Source organism: Leuciscus leuciscus (genome assembly GCF_965113295.1).
Source record: "Leuciscus leuciscus genome assembly, chromosome: 4".
NCBI lineage: Eukaryota > Metazoa > Chordata > Actinopteri > Cypriniformes > Leuciscidae > Leuciscus > Leuciscus leuciscus.
Window position 1 is genome coordinate 12,558,578 of NC_138728.1, and position 19,794 is coordinate 12,578,371.

The 19,794-nt window shown below is 38.5% G+C and overlaps 2 protein-coding genes across 2 annotated transcripts in view; both read left to right on the forward strand.

The window, feature by feature from the left end:
* Positions 1-238: 238 nt before the first annotated feature.
* Positions 239-4,173, forward strand: zc3hc1 (zinc finger, C3HC-type containing 1). The gene is made up of 10 exons (XM_082168148.1): positions 239-399; positions 936-1,037; positions 1,406-1,557; positions 1,644-1,727; positions 1,813-1,940; positions 2,022-2,170; positions 2,268-2,514; positions 2,680-2,883; positions 3,072-3,284; positions 3,368-4,173. Exons 1-10 carry the CDS (start codon positions 266-268, stop codon positions 3,437-3,439), a joined length of 1,485 nt encoding a protein of 494 aa, XP_082024274.1. The 5' UTR covers positions 239-265; the 3' UTR covers positions 3,440-4,173.
* Positions 4,174-4,560: 387 nt separating this feature from the next.
* Positions 4,561-19,794, forward strand: part of ube2h (ubiquitin-conjugating enzyme E2H) — a 32,414-nt gene continuing 17,180 nt past the window's right edge. The window contains exon 1 of the mRNA XM_082168149.1: positions 4,561-4,832. Coding sequence (XP_082024275.1) covers positions 4,780-4,832 — 53 coding nt within the window. The 5' untranslated portion in view covers positions 4,561-4,779. The remainder of the gene's footprint in view (positions 4,833-19,794) is intronic.

The window sequence follows — 19,794 nt, forward strand, 5'->3', positions numbered from 1 at the left end:
TGATTAACATAACTAAGATGTTAATGAGAAGAACAATTGTCATCATACATTTGGTGAACAAAACAAGCTTGGCCATGGGTTACTACAATTAAATTATTATAATTTGGTGTTAACCACTGTCATCAAAATAAGAAATTTAGCAAAATGACAGAAAGCTTCTTAAATGGTTACCACGCTACACGTTTGTAATGGATGGGGCGGAACTGTGTAAAAATGTTGATAATTGATATCTTGCAGTGGGAGTGTTTAGAGACAGACACCGAACATGGCGGCGCTCGGCAGCCGTGCAAATCGCCCAGAAAACGGCGAAAAACAAAGCAAATCTCCTCTCGTGTCTCCCCTGAAAGTGCGAGAACTTCTAAACGAAGGCGTAGCCTCGGAAGACAACGTGTTTAATTGGTAAGATTTTTTTTATAATGAGAGAGAAGTTACAATAAAGTGAGAATGTGCGCGAAGAAAGCAGAGCAGGGGTGGTTAGCAGTTCGACAATCGGATAAGTTTTTACTGAAAACCTGATGGAAAATGCAACTTAAACGATAGCTGTGTTTTTGAACATAGTAGATGGTACCAAATGGACTTTAACTGATGCAAACTGCTTGACCATCTTGGCAAAATCAACAAACTAGCTAAAGACCACCAGCTTAGATAAGAAACAAACCACGTTAACCGAGTCCCTGTCAACCTGTACCTAGTTTTTACCTGGTCATTTGCTGGTGCAGGCTTTTCTTAGACCAGCAACAAACCAGCTACCAGCTGGTCAAAATGTTTTTATTTATTTAAGCATGACAGCTGGTCTTGGTATACCACCTTGTTCCAAATCACATCTCAAGATGTTATGGGTTTTTTTCCCCTGTAAAAGGAGTAAGTCACATGGGTTTTACTTATGTGTGGAAAATACAGCACTAGGTTGATTGACTTTTCTCTCCATATTTCAGTTCGCAGCAGGATCCAAACACACTGCCTCCAAATGGTCTTGGGAAAGCTCCTTGTGAGGCAGCAAACAAAGAAGCATTTTTCAACAGAGTAGAATCCTACTCCATATCCTTTTGAGTGTCGCTGTGAAAACATCAGGGTCAGTGCCTGAAGCTGGATTTGAGAACGCAACAATTACATGTCTGTTTTAAACTTATCAACACAGTTGTTGGACTTTTCATTAATCCTTGATTGATTTCAAGATTTTGTTTGTATTACACGTCTAGTTGTTTGATTAATCTGAATGAAAAAGTCTTTAATACCTGATAGACTTAGTCACCATGAAATCAGAATTGACAGTTCTTATTTTTCTTTTATGGAATATTGTAGTTTATTAATAATGTCCTTTCCTTTATATCAAAATGTGAAAAAAAGATCACAACTTTGGTTTCATTCATTGCCTTTGCAAAAAAAAGTCCTTAACACATAAGCACTGTCTGAAATGGGCCGGAAAGCCCCGTGTGCTCTCGCCGCTGAGATGTGCACGGTACGGCTGGATCAACGTAGACTGTGATATGTTAAGGTGTTCTAGTTGCCAGGCTTTTCTCTGTGCATCAATCCAAGCAACATTGGACTTCCAGAAATGTAAGTTTTGCTCTGTTTTTATTATAGAGCGAAGCTATATTTTGTATCTGCACACACTGACTTATTTATTTGCACTTTTTTTTTAGATGAAGGACGGATTTCGGAGTTGCTACAGCAGCTTCAAACGCAACATGAGAAATTCTGTTCCTGGCCAGATTTTCCATGTCCAGGTATTTTGAGAGGCTCACTAGTCGTCTGTGTCTGTTTGACATCTAACTAAATCATTGCTAATCAATAATGTTGTTTGTGTTGCAGATCGCTTCTGGATGGTTCCTATTAATGAGCCTACGATATTACTCGGTGCCTTTGTAGACCGTTTCAAGAGTGCTTGCCTTCTAGAACTGCAGCTGCCTGCTATGAAGCCAGAGCAGCTCAAAGCCATGGTATTATTCTTTAGTTTTTAAAGGGAAGTCCATGAAGGATTCTTCTATGCATTCATAATTTTGGATTTTCTTTTTCCTCAGACCTTAACCGAAGATGTTATAAGTGTCCTCCTACAGCTGATTGAAGATGAGCAAGTGAAGCAAGGTGGTTCTCCCTCTAAAGTCTCATCAGATCCACTCTCTGTACAGGTGGCAGCATGCATCATAGCCCTTTGTGGTTGGGCGGCCAGGTAAAAATCCAATCAGTGACTTTTGACGATTCAGCAATGGCAAACTTCTTGCAGAACATTCGGGTTTTATGTCATTCTATGCCTTGTTTCCATTTAGCCCGTCACTACACATTATGAATTTGCCCATCCTCACTTGTTCGTACTGCATGAGAAAGGTAGGGATGTGGAACTTCTATCAAATGGAGACTGGTTCAGAAGGTGAAAACCCTCCGCAGTCTCCAACATCTACTACTGCCTTGACTCCAACTCAAAGTGGGGATAAGGGGACGCCCACCTCACCATCCCAATCCCCCACTCCATGTCGCATGAAGCTGCGTAGTCAAGACTCCACACGCTCTGAGCAGGTGAGTCTTTTGCATTTTGACATTGGTTGACATTGTCTTGTTGAGTTAAGACTCTTTAAGACTGTAAACTTTCCATATAAACTTAACTGGGAATGACCATTATATTACTTTGATGTTGTTCAGTCCACAACCATCTAAATTGTCAACACTGTCTTGTGCATATAGATGGACACTACATCATCCCCGCAGGTTCTTCGCACCAGAAGCAGAGACTCCCCTATCCCACATGATGAGCTTCCAAGCCCCCTGTCCAGGGGCAAGAGATCAATGACCCGCCGCAGGGGTCAAGGAGATACCCTGTCCATGGATGTGCCCTATAGTCCACAGCGAAAGACAAAGCGCCTACGTCTGTCATCTGCCAGTGGTTCTGTAAGGACCATTATTATGTATAAATTGCTGTTGTTATTATTATTATAGGACAATGTAATATATTTTATTTATCTGCATAACCTGGTGTCCTAATGGCAAATTTGTTTTTAATGACACTACAAGTTCGATTAAACCATCACGTTTTCAAATTTTAAATGCCTATGCCTGTTTTGTTTAATCTGTTGTAGGAAGGGCACATGCACAGAAATGTGTTTGACCCAGTAGCCCAACACCGAGACTGGTGTCCTTGGGTGAGTGTGGGAAGAGAGGAGGGCAATCTAGACGGCTCTGTCTTTGTTGGCTGTGAGGCAGAACTCCCTCAACCAGGCTGGAAAGCAGCGCTCACCCTGTTCTTATCCATGAAAAGAAGCCTTAGTCCAGTAGGAGCCAGCCCATCTCAGGTGAGATGACAAACTACTATTTTGTTGAAGCTAACAATCATTTTTCATCCCTCTAACACTGTTTTCTTTCTTCTTTTATCAAGGGTCCTCATGACAAATCAAAAAGGGTGTTCTCGATATTCCGACAGTGGCAGGTATCTTCCCCAAGCCAGTAAGTTGCACTTTGGAAAGTGGACTGGGAAACCCTGGTGACGTTATCCTAGTGGTATGCTGTCCTTTGTAATAATGACAGTACCTTCATATCAGATTGTTTCTTGATAATGTGAGTCTTGTTTACAGTATTGGGTTTGGTTGGGAAAGGGACAGTAAATCCACACGGATCAAAGCAGCCTGTGCTGAAAGACCTTGCCTTGGAACACGAAAACCCAGCAGAGTTCTTCTCAGAAATTGTAACTTTAACACACTGTTTTGAATCTGGGTCTGTCCAGTCTACATTCAAACATCAACAGACCAGTGGCCAGCGCAATTTACCTTGCATGGACTGCCAAATAGTCCTCGCCACCTCAGGCTTTAGGGTTTTAGCCTAATTTAGGGAAACTTAGTGAAGCTCCTAGACCTACACTGGAAGACATGCTAGTTGTATCATCGCTGGACGTTGTTCAGATTATAGATCAGCCAAGGATTTTTCTGCATTGTTTGAGTAGGTATATGATATTTACTTCCATAAATGTGAATGGACTGAATCTCATTTTTAAAGATGTTTATCCCTTATCTTTTACCCACATGCCAGCTAAAATAGATGCCATATTTAGAAAAGAGTGCCAATGTAAATGGTTTTGTTTTTGGATCAGTTTCTCTGTAAGTGCTGCCTGTAGTGCCCTTCATCATGCATGCAATTCTTGGCATCTCTGCCTCATCTAAATAAACATATTCCTTTTGCTGGTTTTCACTATGTATGGTTTTTCATTATGTTGTCTTAAAGGGATACTTCACTTTTTAAAAAACATTTGACTCCTATGGCTTTTACATGCTTGTAAAATGCAATATTATCATTCCTTTAAAAAGAATGGGGAAAATGTATTTTTATTCTTGTTTACTACCAATACTGAGCATTAAAAATCGAACTGTTAAAGGACAAATATATATGCATAAAATAAATAAGTTCGGTAGCACAAGGTGGCTGTGCCCAAACTGTCACCGTAGACACACAAAAACTACAATTTTACAGATATACTACAAATTTGAATCGTCCACTCCTTATGACAGCCCGAAACACCGCATAGAAAGAGGAATGAGGGGTACACCTTTCGTCGCGCAGACATGACGTCATCGGCGGAGGGATAGATAGATAGATGTGCGAGAGAGAGCTGTGCGGGCAGAGGACTACCAGTGCTATCCGCTGCGGACAGAAAGTGGAGGGCGAAAAATAACTCTCGAAACGACAGCTTGCCGTGTGCCAATGTGCAAAAATATACAGTTTCGGTAGAGGCCAAGGGATCGGGAATCAGTCGCAGAAGATTTGAACTTCGGTCATCTGAAAGAGGAGTGTTGAAAGATGTCGTCTCCAAGTCCGGGCAAAAGACGAATGGACACCGACGTGGTGAAACTGTATCCTTTAAAATATAAACAACAGAATTACTGTAAAGCTACAGCCGTCAAATACCTCAAATATTCACGAAAACAGCCCGAAAACGCTTTTCTTGTTGTTTTTAAACCATTCGGGGCGCCCGTCTGGTCTGAAAAACAGTTGTCAAAGCCAGTATAATGGTTTATTGGATGGTGATCAGCTTTTGACAACAAAAGTGTTTTGATGGTTGTCAGTGCGGCCAGCAACAAAGCCAAGATTTCTAGACGTTAATTTCTCAAATAACATAACTCAACCTAGAAATCAGATTTTTCTCGACGGGATTTGTTCGTTGTCAGTGTTCAAAGGCAGAAATGTTGAGGATTATTTATAGCAGATATGTTGCTCTGTGTCCTTTGAGTGTTTTGTCATCGCTTTTCTCTTCAAATCCACACCAACGCTTGACATCCACAGGATTTAAACACATATTTGTATAGATACCAATCGTTTATCTATATTTATATGATATCTGACAAAACCAGACGTGTTTTTGAGCAAAATAGTGAACGTTACTATGCATTTGGCCTGCTAGCGAGCTAGCACAACCTCACAAGCCAGTTATTTATTTATTTGTCGATTGTTTTTGTTGCAGTTTTATAATCAGAATAGACATGTGTAGGCCTTCCAAGAGCTTTTAGCACGGATTTATGTGTATTACACGAAAACAATGCGATGTTTATGCACAGATTGTTGACTTATAGACGCTTATGATATAGACGGTTTAAAATGTTTTTTAAATAATAACATCCGAAATGACACAAACTTCAAATTCAACGTTATTTTATAATCCTGTCTGAATGTGTTTTTCTCTTTCGTGGAGGATCCATCTTGTTTTTCTGGCTTTTGTTAAGGTCGAATGTTCTCGTTTTGGGGGTTAAATGTTTTGACAGGAAATTTAGCTTTTATTTACCATCTTTCTTTTCATGATTTTAAAGTTGTTGCTACAGTGCTTGGGTGCGGATGTTTGTCTTTATGTCACTAGTCCACAAGAATCCCTTTAGTTTATATGGTGTGATTGACACAGCAAAAGTTTTGTAGAGTTGTTTTTCGTCTTCTTTTGCTCAAGAGTTCCATGGCTATTATGTGTGCTACAACCATGCCTTTATTCGTAACGTGGTTTGTTTGTGCTGTCAGTGTGTTTTGTCTATCTAAGCATCTAGAACACGCAGTTCTGTTGGTTTGGGAAACGTCGGGTTGATCATTTATGAAGTGCAGTTATGTCAAGCCGTTTGAAACAAAAGAAACCCGCATAGATTTGTTTGTTTTAAAGATCAGGAAGGTTTCCATGTTTCTGACTGTCCTTGCGATCTGTTTAGTTTGTGCCGTTTAATTTCTGTTTTGTGTAGGATTATGACGTCTGCACATTAAAAGTAAATTATGCAACACTCTTCGGGACAGTGTAAACTTCTGAAAGGCTCTGGGAATGTCTCGTTATGTTTTTGTCTCGAGCAGTAGGAACTAGCCTTATGATTGGCCACTCTGTTACTACCCGGAAACTGCAAGTAGGTGGGATTAAACAGTGAGTTGAGTGACAGTATTTCCTAGTTAAAGCTCAAGTGTGTAATTTTTTTTCTTCTCCCAATGCTAAATTAGGCTACTTTATTCTCTCTCCCAATATAATATGCAGATATATTTATCTGTAATCTTTTATTAGGTTACTATCTCTTAAAAGTGTGTTTAAGTGGCCCCACACACAACATTAGTTCAACCAGCAGAGTTCAACAGTCAGGTTCTGAGAGAAAAAATCCCATTCATTTTACTGACCTGTTGTGAACTACAATGTTGTTAATGGTGTATGCTTTTGTTGAAGCCACCAGTTTGCATTATTACAGCTTTTTAAATAAATAATTGTTTAAAAGCGGTAAATTTTGGTGAAAAACTACATTGTCCATAATTTTATATAGAAATTTCCTACAATCAGATAATCAAAACAAGCAAATCATGCCTAAAGAACCGTCCACTCCCATGAAGAGCTGTGAATTTATAGTTTGATTTTACATTTATATATAGATTGGACATGAAAAATGTAGCCTAGTTTTTATGTTGGTTGTCAGTTGTAATAGTTATTGGGATTGTGGTTCTTTTACTCATTTAAGGTGTTAATAAGCATGTAGTCTTTGTCTTTTTGCTTGTTTTTTTTATTTTTTATTCAGATCAACGTTTGTAATGTGATTCACCTCGTATGCTGGTTGGTTAGTTTCATGGCTCATGTCTCTTAAATGAAGTGTTTTAAAAAAAAATCCCATTGGGAAAAATACTTTCGGAAACAAGGCTGCTGAAAAAGTGGATGGGCACATAGCAGACAATGGTTCGGAAACCTGTTTACTGTTGTTATCTAGCGGTGCAGAAAATTCACACTTCAGGGGTCACGGGTGGAGGACTGGAGGTTAAAGGTGAATGGACTTAATTACTGAAAACAGCTGATGGTAGGGGCAACTTTTTTGAGCCTTTCAAGCAGGTGGCAAATGTGACCTAAAAGTTTCCTTTTAACGAAATTAAAAGAAGTTCGGAGGTGGACTATGCGTGCACAGAGATAAATACAGTAATGATGTCATTTACCTTCCTTTATTATTTTGGTCAGCTGTATCCCACAAACCTTTCACTAGGAAAACATGACCACAGTAATTGTCCAGAATGTCTGGAAAAATTAACAGTAACTTTGTTTAGCATTAATTTGACCTAATTGGTGAAGGGTGTTTATTTATTTATTTATCTGTTTATTAAGTTAGCATAGGAGACGATAATAAGTAGGCCATCTATCTAGGCTGTTGTGCACTATCCAAACATTTATTTTCTTTGTGGATTCCAACACAACATTGGCTCAACCAATGGTGTAAAGGCCCATTCACACCAAGAATGATAACAATAAAGATAAATTATTATACTTATATTAGCGTACACACCAGCGGTCGACATCGTTCTATGTGCGCGCTTCAGTTTTGTCATCCGCCACTTTAATTGCTCGAGCTCTTTAAAGCAGGATGAATTCTGATTGGCTGTCAATGTTTTTATCATTCATCATCTGGAAAAAAAAAACGTTCTGAAAGTGATTCTAACGATATTTCAACGTTTCTCTGTACCGTTATCTTTATAGTTGTGGTATGAACTCTGCAATTCTTTTATATTTAGAAACATTTTTAGATCTGTATCTTAATCGTTATTAGGGTTGCCCCCTAATAGTTGACTAATCGTTCGTCGACTAGAAGAGGCTTAATCGACCAAAAATTTTATTAGTCGGTTAATAAAAAAACAACAAAAAAACTTGTGGTCAGCTCATGCAGTCCGTGGATAGATCGTTAAGGGCGGATCCTTGTGATAATTACAGAATGTTGGGCTGGAAATCCAAACGTTTGCATATCATCCATCGACTTTAAATATGGCTTATCAAGTAAGTAGTAGCAACTTTACATGGCCGCTCGCTCACTCTCACATTAACCTAGATAAATGTGCGCTAGCCTAGTATTAAATGCACATCCAAGTTTTTGTGCGGAGTGTGGAAGCACGCTTACTGCAAGACATGGAGGCGGCGCGCGATCACTTCCATTTGACTTAAACTACTCCGTCATTTTTGGTCTTGCATCAAGAGTAGCCTAATACATAATTCGAAACTGAGTGATTTTATTTGTGTGCACTCACAATAACTAAACGTTGTGCTTTTGTAAAATAAAGAAAACAAACAGGATGCGCTTTCTGCCGTCTTGGCCTCTCTGAACTTGAGCACGTCAAAAAATAAACCGAAAACTCTGCGTAAACTTTCCTCACAGACATGAGAAATACGTCTATCGAAAGCTTGAAATGTCTATTTTTAAATGAACTGATTCAAATGGAAAACAAAAATTCTAAGATTATGTTATGAAATGTGCAAATACGTGCGTGCACTGCTGCGGAGATGACGAGTCCGCATTGCCAACTTAATCACTGCAGCCGAAAACACAAAAAACACTAGTTCTTGGTGTGAATGGGCCTTAAGTTTGAGGCTGACCAATGGCAGATGAAGGGAGTTTTCGTAAAACAGCACATTTTGGTGACTTGGCTCAGAAATTACATAATTGAGCTTAATCATGTGAGGATCTGCATGGGATCTTGGACAGCTCTAAAACAATATGGTGGGTGGACTGTCTCAAATTGTTGTCATTGCAAAACACATGCAAAGATGCCCACCCTCCCCCAAAATACACACTGACAGCCATGAGAAAACACAACTTAAATACCCTGTTCCCTTAAGGGGAAACCGACAGACATGTGACAACTGGGAGCAGGTTCCCAGAGTACCTCCTGTTGCTTGGGACAAGTGTTTGCAACTGAAATGTGGAGTTTTCCGTGCATAACTATTGTTTTACGCAGTATCCTTCTGACATAACCTGAAATGCACGCTACCTTATGAAAGGCAGGCATCAGGGCCTTTTAAAGAGAGTTGTTATGATCTGACTCCACGATCCACGCTCGGTAATTTGCTACAGGCACCAGAGAGCTTTGGATCTGGAGCACGCTCAACTGGGAATTCACGAAATGAATGTCAGAATGACCTCGCCGTGCAGAGCTGCCTTAAGCACTTCCTAAGCTTGAGAGAGAGAGAGAGATGATGACCCGTCTTTGACATCACCAGATACTTCTGAAACATGCTCGAACAGGTCAGAGCTGGCTGTTGGCTTTGACTGGGCAGCATGCAATAGCATAATGTCAATATGTTGTGTAACATCTGTTGCACTTCTCATTTAGCCTATCGTCTGTTCACTGAGGGATGTAGGTTTTTTGAATATATTAATCTGGATCTCAAAGACCTCCTGATTTAATCAGTGTGGACTGATCTCTAGTGGTTCTTGCTTTTTTCTCACGTTGCCAAACCACGTCTTGATCTAATTAGCTGGACCAACTGTACCAGAAGGGCTCATTTCATACTGATTTATTTGCCTTTGAAATGCATCAATAGTTAGCAAGGTCAGTTTACCTAGTGAGTCTAATGATTTGTCATTATGAAATCTTCAGCAATAAGTCATCAATATGTCACTGGACATTTATTCACATTTTTCACTGACCAATACATATATAAGATTCAATTGTCAATTGAAAAGTCAATTGCATGTTTTTGCTCTTGAAATTTGGCCTAGCTTTAAAAAATAATTGATAAAACATCACTAAACTATTGCACACCATTTATGCTACGAACATAATTTATCTTGTGAAATATGAATTCTGCCTGCTGAATGAACCCCCCCCCCCCCCCCCCCCCCCCCCCCACACACACACACACACACACACACACACCGCAAAATATCTTAAATTGATTGATCCTTAAATCTCCTTCAGTTTAAGATTACGTTTACATGTGCAATTATAACACACTTTTTTTAGACTTGGAACTGGGTTGTTTGGATGTTTGCACAGATGAGTAACTTGTCTTCGGGGAATGTAAGAATGTAGTTTTAAATAACTTTTTTGTAAAGGTTCAGTGTTTTGTCATTGCGGTCTCCATAGGAATATACTTTGTATCTGAACCAGCCATTATATGATAAAAGTCTCTTTTATGTTCATTTTGTCCCAGCCAGTCACAAGATATAGCATCATGCAGAGTAGTCCTGCACACAGTGTAATCTCGTCCCGAAGTCCCACTTCATAAAGCTGCATGTTAAATGTCAAATGTGCCATGATTGTGTGACTGGGCCATGTCACGCATTATTTCACTTTCAGTGTGGCTAGAACATGGTGTCATGCTAAATTCTGTATTCAGAAGGCACAACCTTTTTTCAAAGGTGATTTGATAACTTGTGCCAGGTTCGAGCATTGTATGTGGGGGAACACAAGTCCTATAGATCCAGGACTACTTGCTATTTTCTTGCACAACTCGTTGGTTGATTAATCAAGAGACTTTTGTTAATCAGGGGGACTTTTTGAGCATTTGTTTGACAAATAAGAGAGCATTTAGGGCCTATTTTATAGTCGGCATGATGGCCACTGGCATTGCTTCCAGCTCTTACATATTCTTTGATTATGCAAACACATCTACATCTACATAAAGAAAAAAAAATCTAGGTGTTCCCATTGAGTTGTCCTTGTTTAATCTTGACTACTAAGAATCAAGTAGAGGATTATAAACGGAAAGCAAGACCCCTTCAGGAATGCTTTGTGTTTCTATCCACTTGTTTGACTGCCAAGGCTTTAGACGAGCAAACAAAGGCCACATAAGCGATTTTACACAGGAAAAATAAAGAGATTGACTGTTAGACTCTTACAAAGATGATTATACAACCCCATCTTTAAAAAAAAGGCATGGCTGTTTGTAAACAGCATTTGTTAATGGCAGTGAGCTCAGCGGTATGAATCCTCCCCCCGTAAAGCTGCCGGTTGAATAGCAAAGCTGTGCTTTTCCTTGGCTCGAAGTCTCCGTCTTGTTGTCAGCCTGAAGGTTTGTCATAACATTTCAGCGCCATGTATGTGGCGGCGAGGGGGAGGGGGATTCGTAGTGTACCAGCATCCATTGTTCGGCTCCGCTAATTTGAGAAAAGATGCAGAGAGTGGCGAAAGTTTTCCGGGGCCCTTGCCAGCACTGTAAAGGGAAAACCAGCGACATTAGAAATGCCCCCTTGTGTTTAGTGGAATGTATCGGTTCCCCATGGTGCTGAGGCAAAAGCCCCGGTGTGTAAGACCAATTGAGAGCTTTATCTGGTGCGATCGGGCCCTTTTGTGCGTGAGCTGACATCCTGCCTTCCCCAGCCTGCATTCATATTCCCATGGAGTCTTAGGAGTGCACTGCTGCTGTGTTATTGCCTCTTTGTTTGCCAAAGGAAGATATTCCTCAACATTCTCATCTGTTTTAGCTGTTATAATGTGCGTATGTTGCGAGTACGTAACTGAAATGACTCAGAAGGGCTGACACTTGTTGTCAGGTTTACCAAGCCATGGATATTTCCTGCAGCTCAACTGGTAGAACATTGGGCTAACAACATCAACCTCACAGGCTTCAATGCACTGTAAGTCACTTTGGATAAAGCCGATAAAATAAACTGTAAATGCAAAAATAAAATATTTTATTTGCTATCTGTTATATGGGCTAAAGGTACATAATGTAACTTAAAAAAAAAAAAAAATATTTACAAAATGTCTAATGAGCGGGTACAATCCGTCTTTTTATCCTCTTATCCTGAATCACTACAGTAAGCCTATAATAAGTTTTTATATTCTGATTATTTTAGACCAAGCGCCGGGATGTCAACCGTTGCGGAGTAGCTCAGGACCATAGACGTAAACTGAGAGAAGTAGCTCCGGCTAGTGCGGCTACAATGTTCTTCTGCAAGACGTATAAGTTTTCTTTATTAACCACTAAAGCGCCAAAAGTTGCATACTAGTGTAACTTTAAGGAAACTTTGAGAGTAATTATTTACTTGTTTATCTATTTCATAGTGTTTATAATGATTTTTAAATAGGCTATATATATATATATATATATATATATATATATATATATATATATATATATATATATATATATATATATATATATATTTATGCAATAGTATTTATTTATTATATGGAGCTTGCCGATCTGATTAGCCATCCATTTTCTGTTGTATGGAAAACAGTAGCCTGAACATCGGATGATAAAAAATTTTAAGTACGGAAATTAAGAGAATTTTCCTCTTTGTATGAAATCTCTTTTTTATTTCAGTTTCTGTGTCAAAAGTATATAATTATTGTAGCTTTACCAAATGTTGCCCAGGGTTTCTGTATATGAGCTTAATTTATCTACAAGATTCTAAATATAGATGAGATTATTGACTGGTTAGGATTGTTTCTGTTACAGTGGGTTTGACGGACAGGGAGGGCAAACGGGTCGGGGTTGTGGATGCGTCTGCCTCTTGACAGTGGGAGATATGAGGCCCTCTGTAATCCCACAATAACACTGCAGTTTCCTGCACGCATGGCCAACCTCAGGCTGAAAAACAGATGGACTGAAGTTCCTCTCTTTGTCTGATGATTGGGGCTTTGCCACATGTGTGCTCTTTTTTTCCCCTTTTGAGAATAAATGAATCACCATTTTTATAACGGTCCAAAACGCACAACAATTATCTGTTAGATCAAATCTAAATGCTGCAGATAAACGGATGTAATCACTACTGTGAAACTAGATAATCGGATTAGCTTTGATGTATATGAATATCGTTGTGACCTATATTAGACTGTCTTGCTGTACTAATGTATAACTACCGCTTGTAGATGTCAGTGACCTTTTTTGATGGAGAAGTATTGCATTTGTACGAGGTGTGGAGTAATCAGCTGAGTGCACATGCTCTTTATCATGTCACTGCAGGATGTTTCAGGTGATATGGTTTTTTAAGCCATGGTGTGTTGCATGCTGATGGACCCTGCCCTTTGTAACCCATAGAACCCTGTTTGAAAAAGCCAGAAAAAAATAGATTTTGTAAGAAATTGAAATCTAGATGAAGATGCCAGCTACTCTCTTATTTTTATAATCAAGAAGGAATAATTTTCCTTGTCTCTTTCACAATATGTAATAGGCTGTCAGTCGATTTAAAATTGTAATATCAATGTTATAGCACAATATGCACATTATTTGAATGAATCACACATAGAAAATTTATTTATTATTTATTTAATATTTTTTAAGCCCAGTTTTTGGGGAGAGAGTTAGTGTAAAAAACAAAATACTTCATGAACAGTACACTACTAAATGCAATTCAGGTCAGTGTGCTGAGGGACAAAATTTACATTTTTAGTAGCATCATTATCATAAGAGTGGGATTACATGCAGACTAACATTAATGAAAGCTCATTGTGGCACTCTATTTTGTTGCTGTTTGTCTATGGAAATGAGAGCAGGGTCCACTTGGCCGCAGGATGTGATTCTGGCGAGAGGCGGTGCGTGTTTGGCTGGTTTGTGTGTTCTCAGGAGCCGGCCCCTATGTGAGCAGGAAAGGGATCAAGATCTCTCACAGGAGATTCTGCAACTCATAATAGCTGTGTAGCCTTGTAATGCCTCTAACTTTATGGCCTTATTTTTAGTGTGAAATATATGGTTACTTGAAGTCAAAACGGTTACATACAGTTTATGTCATTTTGGCTCCCATGTAAACAGGTTACCACTTTCCTGCTGCGTGCATAAGCATTTTGTCACTGAAAGTACAAATCGTGCTTAATTTTCTGGTCTTTGTGGAAATGCATTTGACCTGTACACTATATGCCAACAAACATTCTATGGTCATACGTGGCAGTGAACAGGTTGAAGTTTTATTCAAGCGGGCATTTGGATTTGGATTTTACTGCCTTTGAACTGTGGGTTGCGACAGGCATTGATATGTTAAGTGTGCTAAGGCTTTTCTTTCCCCGTCTCTTTTGGTCCATCAGTATTTTATTCACCGACTATGTTCAGGCCTCTGGGATCAGAGTTTTCATCCTACTGGAGCGCTTCAGATTGCAGCATTCCACTCGGAATAAGAAACTTGTGATGTCGGTAGGGAGGTTAGCTGCTTTCATACGGAGTAAAATCAAAACAGATTTGGATCGTGCACTAGAGTAGATCAGAATACCTCAACATGCCAGCAAATCATGGGCCGCTCAACCTTGACGCTGTGCCATATGTGACTGTTGATATGCTAAATGGGTTTATGGCATTTTGTAGTCTTTTCTGTGTTTCTTTAAGATTGTTTTTAAGATTTTTAGATGGAGACCAAAATGTGTGTGGTTAGTTTGAAAATGGCCTTTAGAAAAAAAGTAACCTTCCAAGTTCAGGTCATTTACGCTGCAGTAAACAATATAAGTGGACATCAGAATGGTAATGAAGTCAGTTTGTGGTATTAGATTAAAAGTGAAGGTATGTCGGGTCCCGTGATATTGTTTTCTGCAAGGGAGTATTGCTACAGACATGCACATCTGAAACCATTTTAACTGCTGAAAAACATGAGCCATGTCAGGTTCCGTGATGTCATTTCCTGTCCTTAAGCTTACAAAAGGGAAAATCAAATGCAAGACTTTTATATATATAAAGAATTTTAGTATTATACTATTATAGTATTTATTCATGTTTTGAATTGGCTTTTATTTTTGGATTTTCAATTTTGATTTGAGGTTTAGTCATTTTGTTATAGTAAAGTCTATATTAATAAAGTTTTAATGCTTCACATTAAATTCATTTTATTTCAGTTAGTTGCCATGGCAACATTTTCATTTGTTTTTAAGATTACATTTTTTATAGTTTTAGTTTACAATAACAACACTGATGCAAAACCACATCAATGATGTCTCTGTAACAAAAGCATTTTTTCTTCAAATAGGCCTTATGATCTTTCATTGTTATAATGTAGCCTATATTGTATTTGTAATGGGGGACATAAGTAGGGGTGGGCGATATACCGGTTTGGATCTCAGTTACCCTCGCTTGAGTGACGTTTCTTTGCTTCGCGGTCACTAAAGCGTATAGTTTGCATGCATTTTTAAGCATTGCGGTTTAAAGGAGAACTTTGTAACTTTTTTTTAACTTAATAAAACTGTCTAGAAATCATTTGGATGGTTAAACAACCTGTTCTGGTGATATTGGTGACTTTCCCCGCTCCCCCCAGCGTTCCCAGGCGGAAAACCAACCTTGCCACTTGCAACACTACCGTCCCGGCAAGTTAGAAATTGGAAGTCTCGTGATCAGTGTTGGGCAAGTTACTTAAAAAAAGTAATTAGTTATAGTTACTAGTTACTTCTCACAAAAAGTAACTGCGTTAGTAACTGAATTACATCATTACAAAAGTAACTAATTACTAGGGAAAGTAACTATTGCGTTACTTAAAAAAAAATAAAAAAAGTTTAAATATAAGAAATTTCTTGGATACCCCCAATATGAAATGTTAAATGAATGAAATTGACACTAAATAGAACATCTTATTATTATAAAACATTGTACTCTAATCTACACTATTTTAATGTTGCTGTGGGACAATGTGAGAGACACCTATTAACTTAAATATTAAAATAGTATCATTACTATAGTGCAACAATAAAACAATAGATGGTTTAGAACTTTTAATATTTATTGCACAGACCACAACTGGCCAACAAATAAGTCTAAAAATAAATTATGCTTCTTAAGAAATGTACCAAAAATAAATAAATAGTAGCCTAATAAAAATATACATACACATACACTAGTGCATATAATTAAAATGATAAAACTCACACACCTTTACAACTGGTAGACATTCTGTATAGCCTACTTGAAGTATTTTCTTCCTCACAATAGTAAGTTTAACAAAAAGTGCTTTCAATATAATACTGAACAATGTATCAACATAAATAATAATAATACAATATAATCTTTTGGGGGTTTATTTTTATAAGAGAACGTCATTAGCAGAGGTTATTTTAGCCAAATTCTAGTCGTGTTTGACGCACGTGCTCACAACCGTCAAACAAATATGTTTGAACGTTCCCTGCAGGTTATTTTGGAGTTTATGTTATATAAACTAATTAAAACATTGCATATGATACCAATATGCTACAGAGATTATTCAAATGCTGATATGTGTAATTTATTTATAAATAAAGTATTTATGCTCGGACACATTCGGTCTCTGTCGCGCACTGTCAAGCGCGTTCTCGGACACACTCGGTCTCTCTCGCGCACTGTCGAGCGCGTTCTCGGACACACTCGGTCTCTCTCGTGCACTGTCGAGCGCGTTCTCGGACACACTCGGTCTCTCTCGCGCACTGTCGAGCGCGTTCTCGGACACACTCGGTCTCTCTCGCGCACTGTCGAGCGCGTTCTCGGACACACTCGGTCTCTCTCGTGCACTGTCGAGCGCGTTCTCGGACACACTCGGTCTCTCTCGCGCACTGTCGAGCACGCTCGCGGCATTCGCCTCGCTTTTGTCGAGTCCCGCGCCTCATAAACACTCACAACACCAGAGAAAAAACATTGCAGCTCCTATGGCTGAGAGAGAGCCTACTCGGATGAAAACCACTTCAGTGAGCTCAATTAAAGTAACGCCGCATTTTTATTGACAGTAACGGTAACGGCGTTGTAATGGAGGAAGCAGTAATTAGTTAGATTACTCGTTACTGAAAAAAATAACGCCGTTAGTAACGCCGTTTATTTATAACGCCGTTATTCCCATCACTGCTCGTGATAAGCGAGAACTAGAACGAGAACGAGCGCGAAACACAAATTGCTTTACGGCAATTCGACATAAACACACACGCATGTATGATGTATTACCAGATTACCCACCTCGGTAGACATAGCTCCACGCGATAGAGTTGGCTTGCTCCGATCAAAACAAACGCACATGAGCAGCGGTAGAGAGGGGGAGGAGGCCGCCGCAAATGAGTTTTTTACGACTGTGTTGTGAAATATACACCCCCCCACAGCTGTAGGGGGAGCTCGTGGGGAAAACATGCGACAACAAAAGGGAAAATCAGCGAAGAAGTGACAAGAGTTCGCTAGAGTTACCGAGTTCTCCTTTAAAAACAAGTGATTTTAAATTGTTGGAGCACAGTAAGCAACGAAAGACCGCTCGTTTCACTGTATGCGTCCACTGCCAGAGAGAGATGGTTTCTGAGCGCTGTATGAGAGACGCACATGAAGCCGCTGCTCATAGAGCACATTAGTACTGAACTGAGTGTGTTTTTTTGCCACCTAATTGGGCTTGAATGGTTAAATGTGTGGTCAAAGTGAACACAGTCATTTATGTCTTAAGTGAACATAAACAGTTGCAGTGCAGTTGGTCTTAAAGTGACAGCAGCCTAATAAACCTGCTTCTGTCTGTGTCATTAATGTTAATCAAACGACAAAAAATAAAATCTTTCACTGCTCATGACTGAACCACTTTTGTAAATTATTAAAAATGTATGTATATTTAGTTTACACAGTGAAGACTATGCAGTTTATTTTTTTTTTCACATTTCATTAATTTATACTATTTAAATAGTATTTCTTATTTCCAGTGCTTGAAGTTTTTCAGGTTGGTCTATTTCATTTGTGTCTTTGATCTATAGTAGTTTGTTTTCCTATTTGCTTGTAATAAGTTCCTTTGTTCCTAGTTATTTGTTCACTGTTTACTTGTCTTCAGTAAGCTTGAGTTTTTTTTAAACTTAGACTAATATTAGTTTTTTGTGATATTGAACATGGTGATAGGAATTAGGAAATTTCAACGGTATAATTTTTTCATAACCTTATTTAAAGCAAAAATAACAATATCGTGATATATATTGTTATCGTGTAATAAAATTACTTCTATTGTGATATAAGATTTTGGTCATATCATCCACCCCTTGGTATAGGTAAATCAAGTCTATTGTGTACGTTTTGTAGCCAAAAGGGGCATAAGTGCAATCCACTTGACTCCAAATCCTTGATATGTTCAGGCTGTATACTATATACTCTTTGTACTCCAATACTGCTAACAGAAAGCATTATTATGTTCAGTTCAGGCTTTAAACTCCAGGTTTTTGCGTGTCTCTGTGAAATGGCACACACGTATGTCGCTGCCCTGAGCACTATTGTACAACTGCTTCCCTTATTTAGAGGGCATGGCAGGCAGCGTTTAAGGTCAGGATCCATTTCGGCAATGTATACCAGAGGTCAGCTGACCCAGCAGTGATGGTCAACACTTCCACAGCGGTCCAAGTAAACAGGATAACTGGACAATGTAGGATACATGTATCCGTTATTGATTGTCTCCATGCTCCAAACTATTTAATTTTATTTAATTTTAATTTATTTTTCAAAATGTTTAATTTTCAAATTAATTATCATAAATAAATTTCAATTTTTTATTTTTTTTTAAATATTATGTAAAAAAATTATATACGTTTTATTGCAGCAATGTTGTGTATGTTTGATTTACAATTTTTACATTAAATTGAATCTCATATATTGACTTTATAAAAGCCATGCTTTTCTTTAAGATATCACTCAATCACTAAGAATTGCCTATATTTTGGTCATTGTTCTTGGTTTTATTTGATCTTTTAATTATCTTTTTTATCTTTATTCTTTATAACTCTCTATTTTTTTAATTATTAAATGGGTCCCAATCTGAAACTCAGCTGTTATTAGTTAACACTATGAGAGATGGTTTGGACGAGATTGCTAACTTTAAAGCTAAGCAGTCTCCGGGTTGTGCTTTACTGAAGATGACTGGTAGTGCTAGATCCACCCCCCACCCCACCCCACCCACTCATCCGCTCTCATATCTAAACACACATATATTACCAGGCAGCTGCTGCTCGCTTTCAAATCAACAAATGCACACTTATGCTGGCACAGCGCATAATGTTTGTAACGTGTACGTTGGCAACGAAAATGCAAGTGTGTAATAATGTTTATTCAACATTCCTCTAATAAAGATGGCTACAGATGACTAGCTCTTTATGAGACATAATGCAAACAGACATATCTGGAGTTGATCATTACAGTGCATGCATCTTGATCAGTCCTACATAATTAAGTATAGGTGTTTGCTCTAGTCTAGTAGGTGCTTGTGTATGATCTCTGATGTGGTATAATGCTTCACCGGTAGCAGATGTCGTGTCACAGCAGTGTGGTGTTTCTGTTCTGGCATATATCTAGATGTTCTCAGTGTTTTTACATTATTCAATACATATTTGATATTTCCTATGTATTTGCTGTAGTGGCATGAAGATTTTTTTATAAAACGGATAGTTCCAGACAGTCCTTGATTCTGATTGGTTGAGCCGCGTTCAAAGCTGTTGTAAATGACTCAACAAACATACACCTGTGTCCGCATTACATTAGTATTACTGCGCAACTGCCGTTTGTGATTCTTTGTTGCTGCATGTGTTGCTTAGCAACCTCTTTGGAACTACATTGCTTGGCGGAGGAATAAATGTGTTATTATAACGTTGTATTTTTTTGTTGCTGGTGTTTATTTTTTATGAATAAAATAAATATTAAAATGAAAATTTTTATGGAGTAACCATTTTATA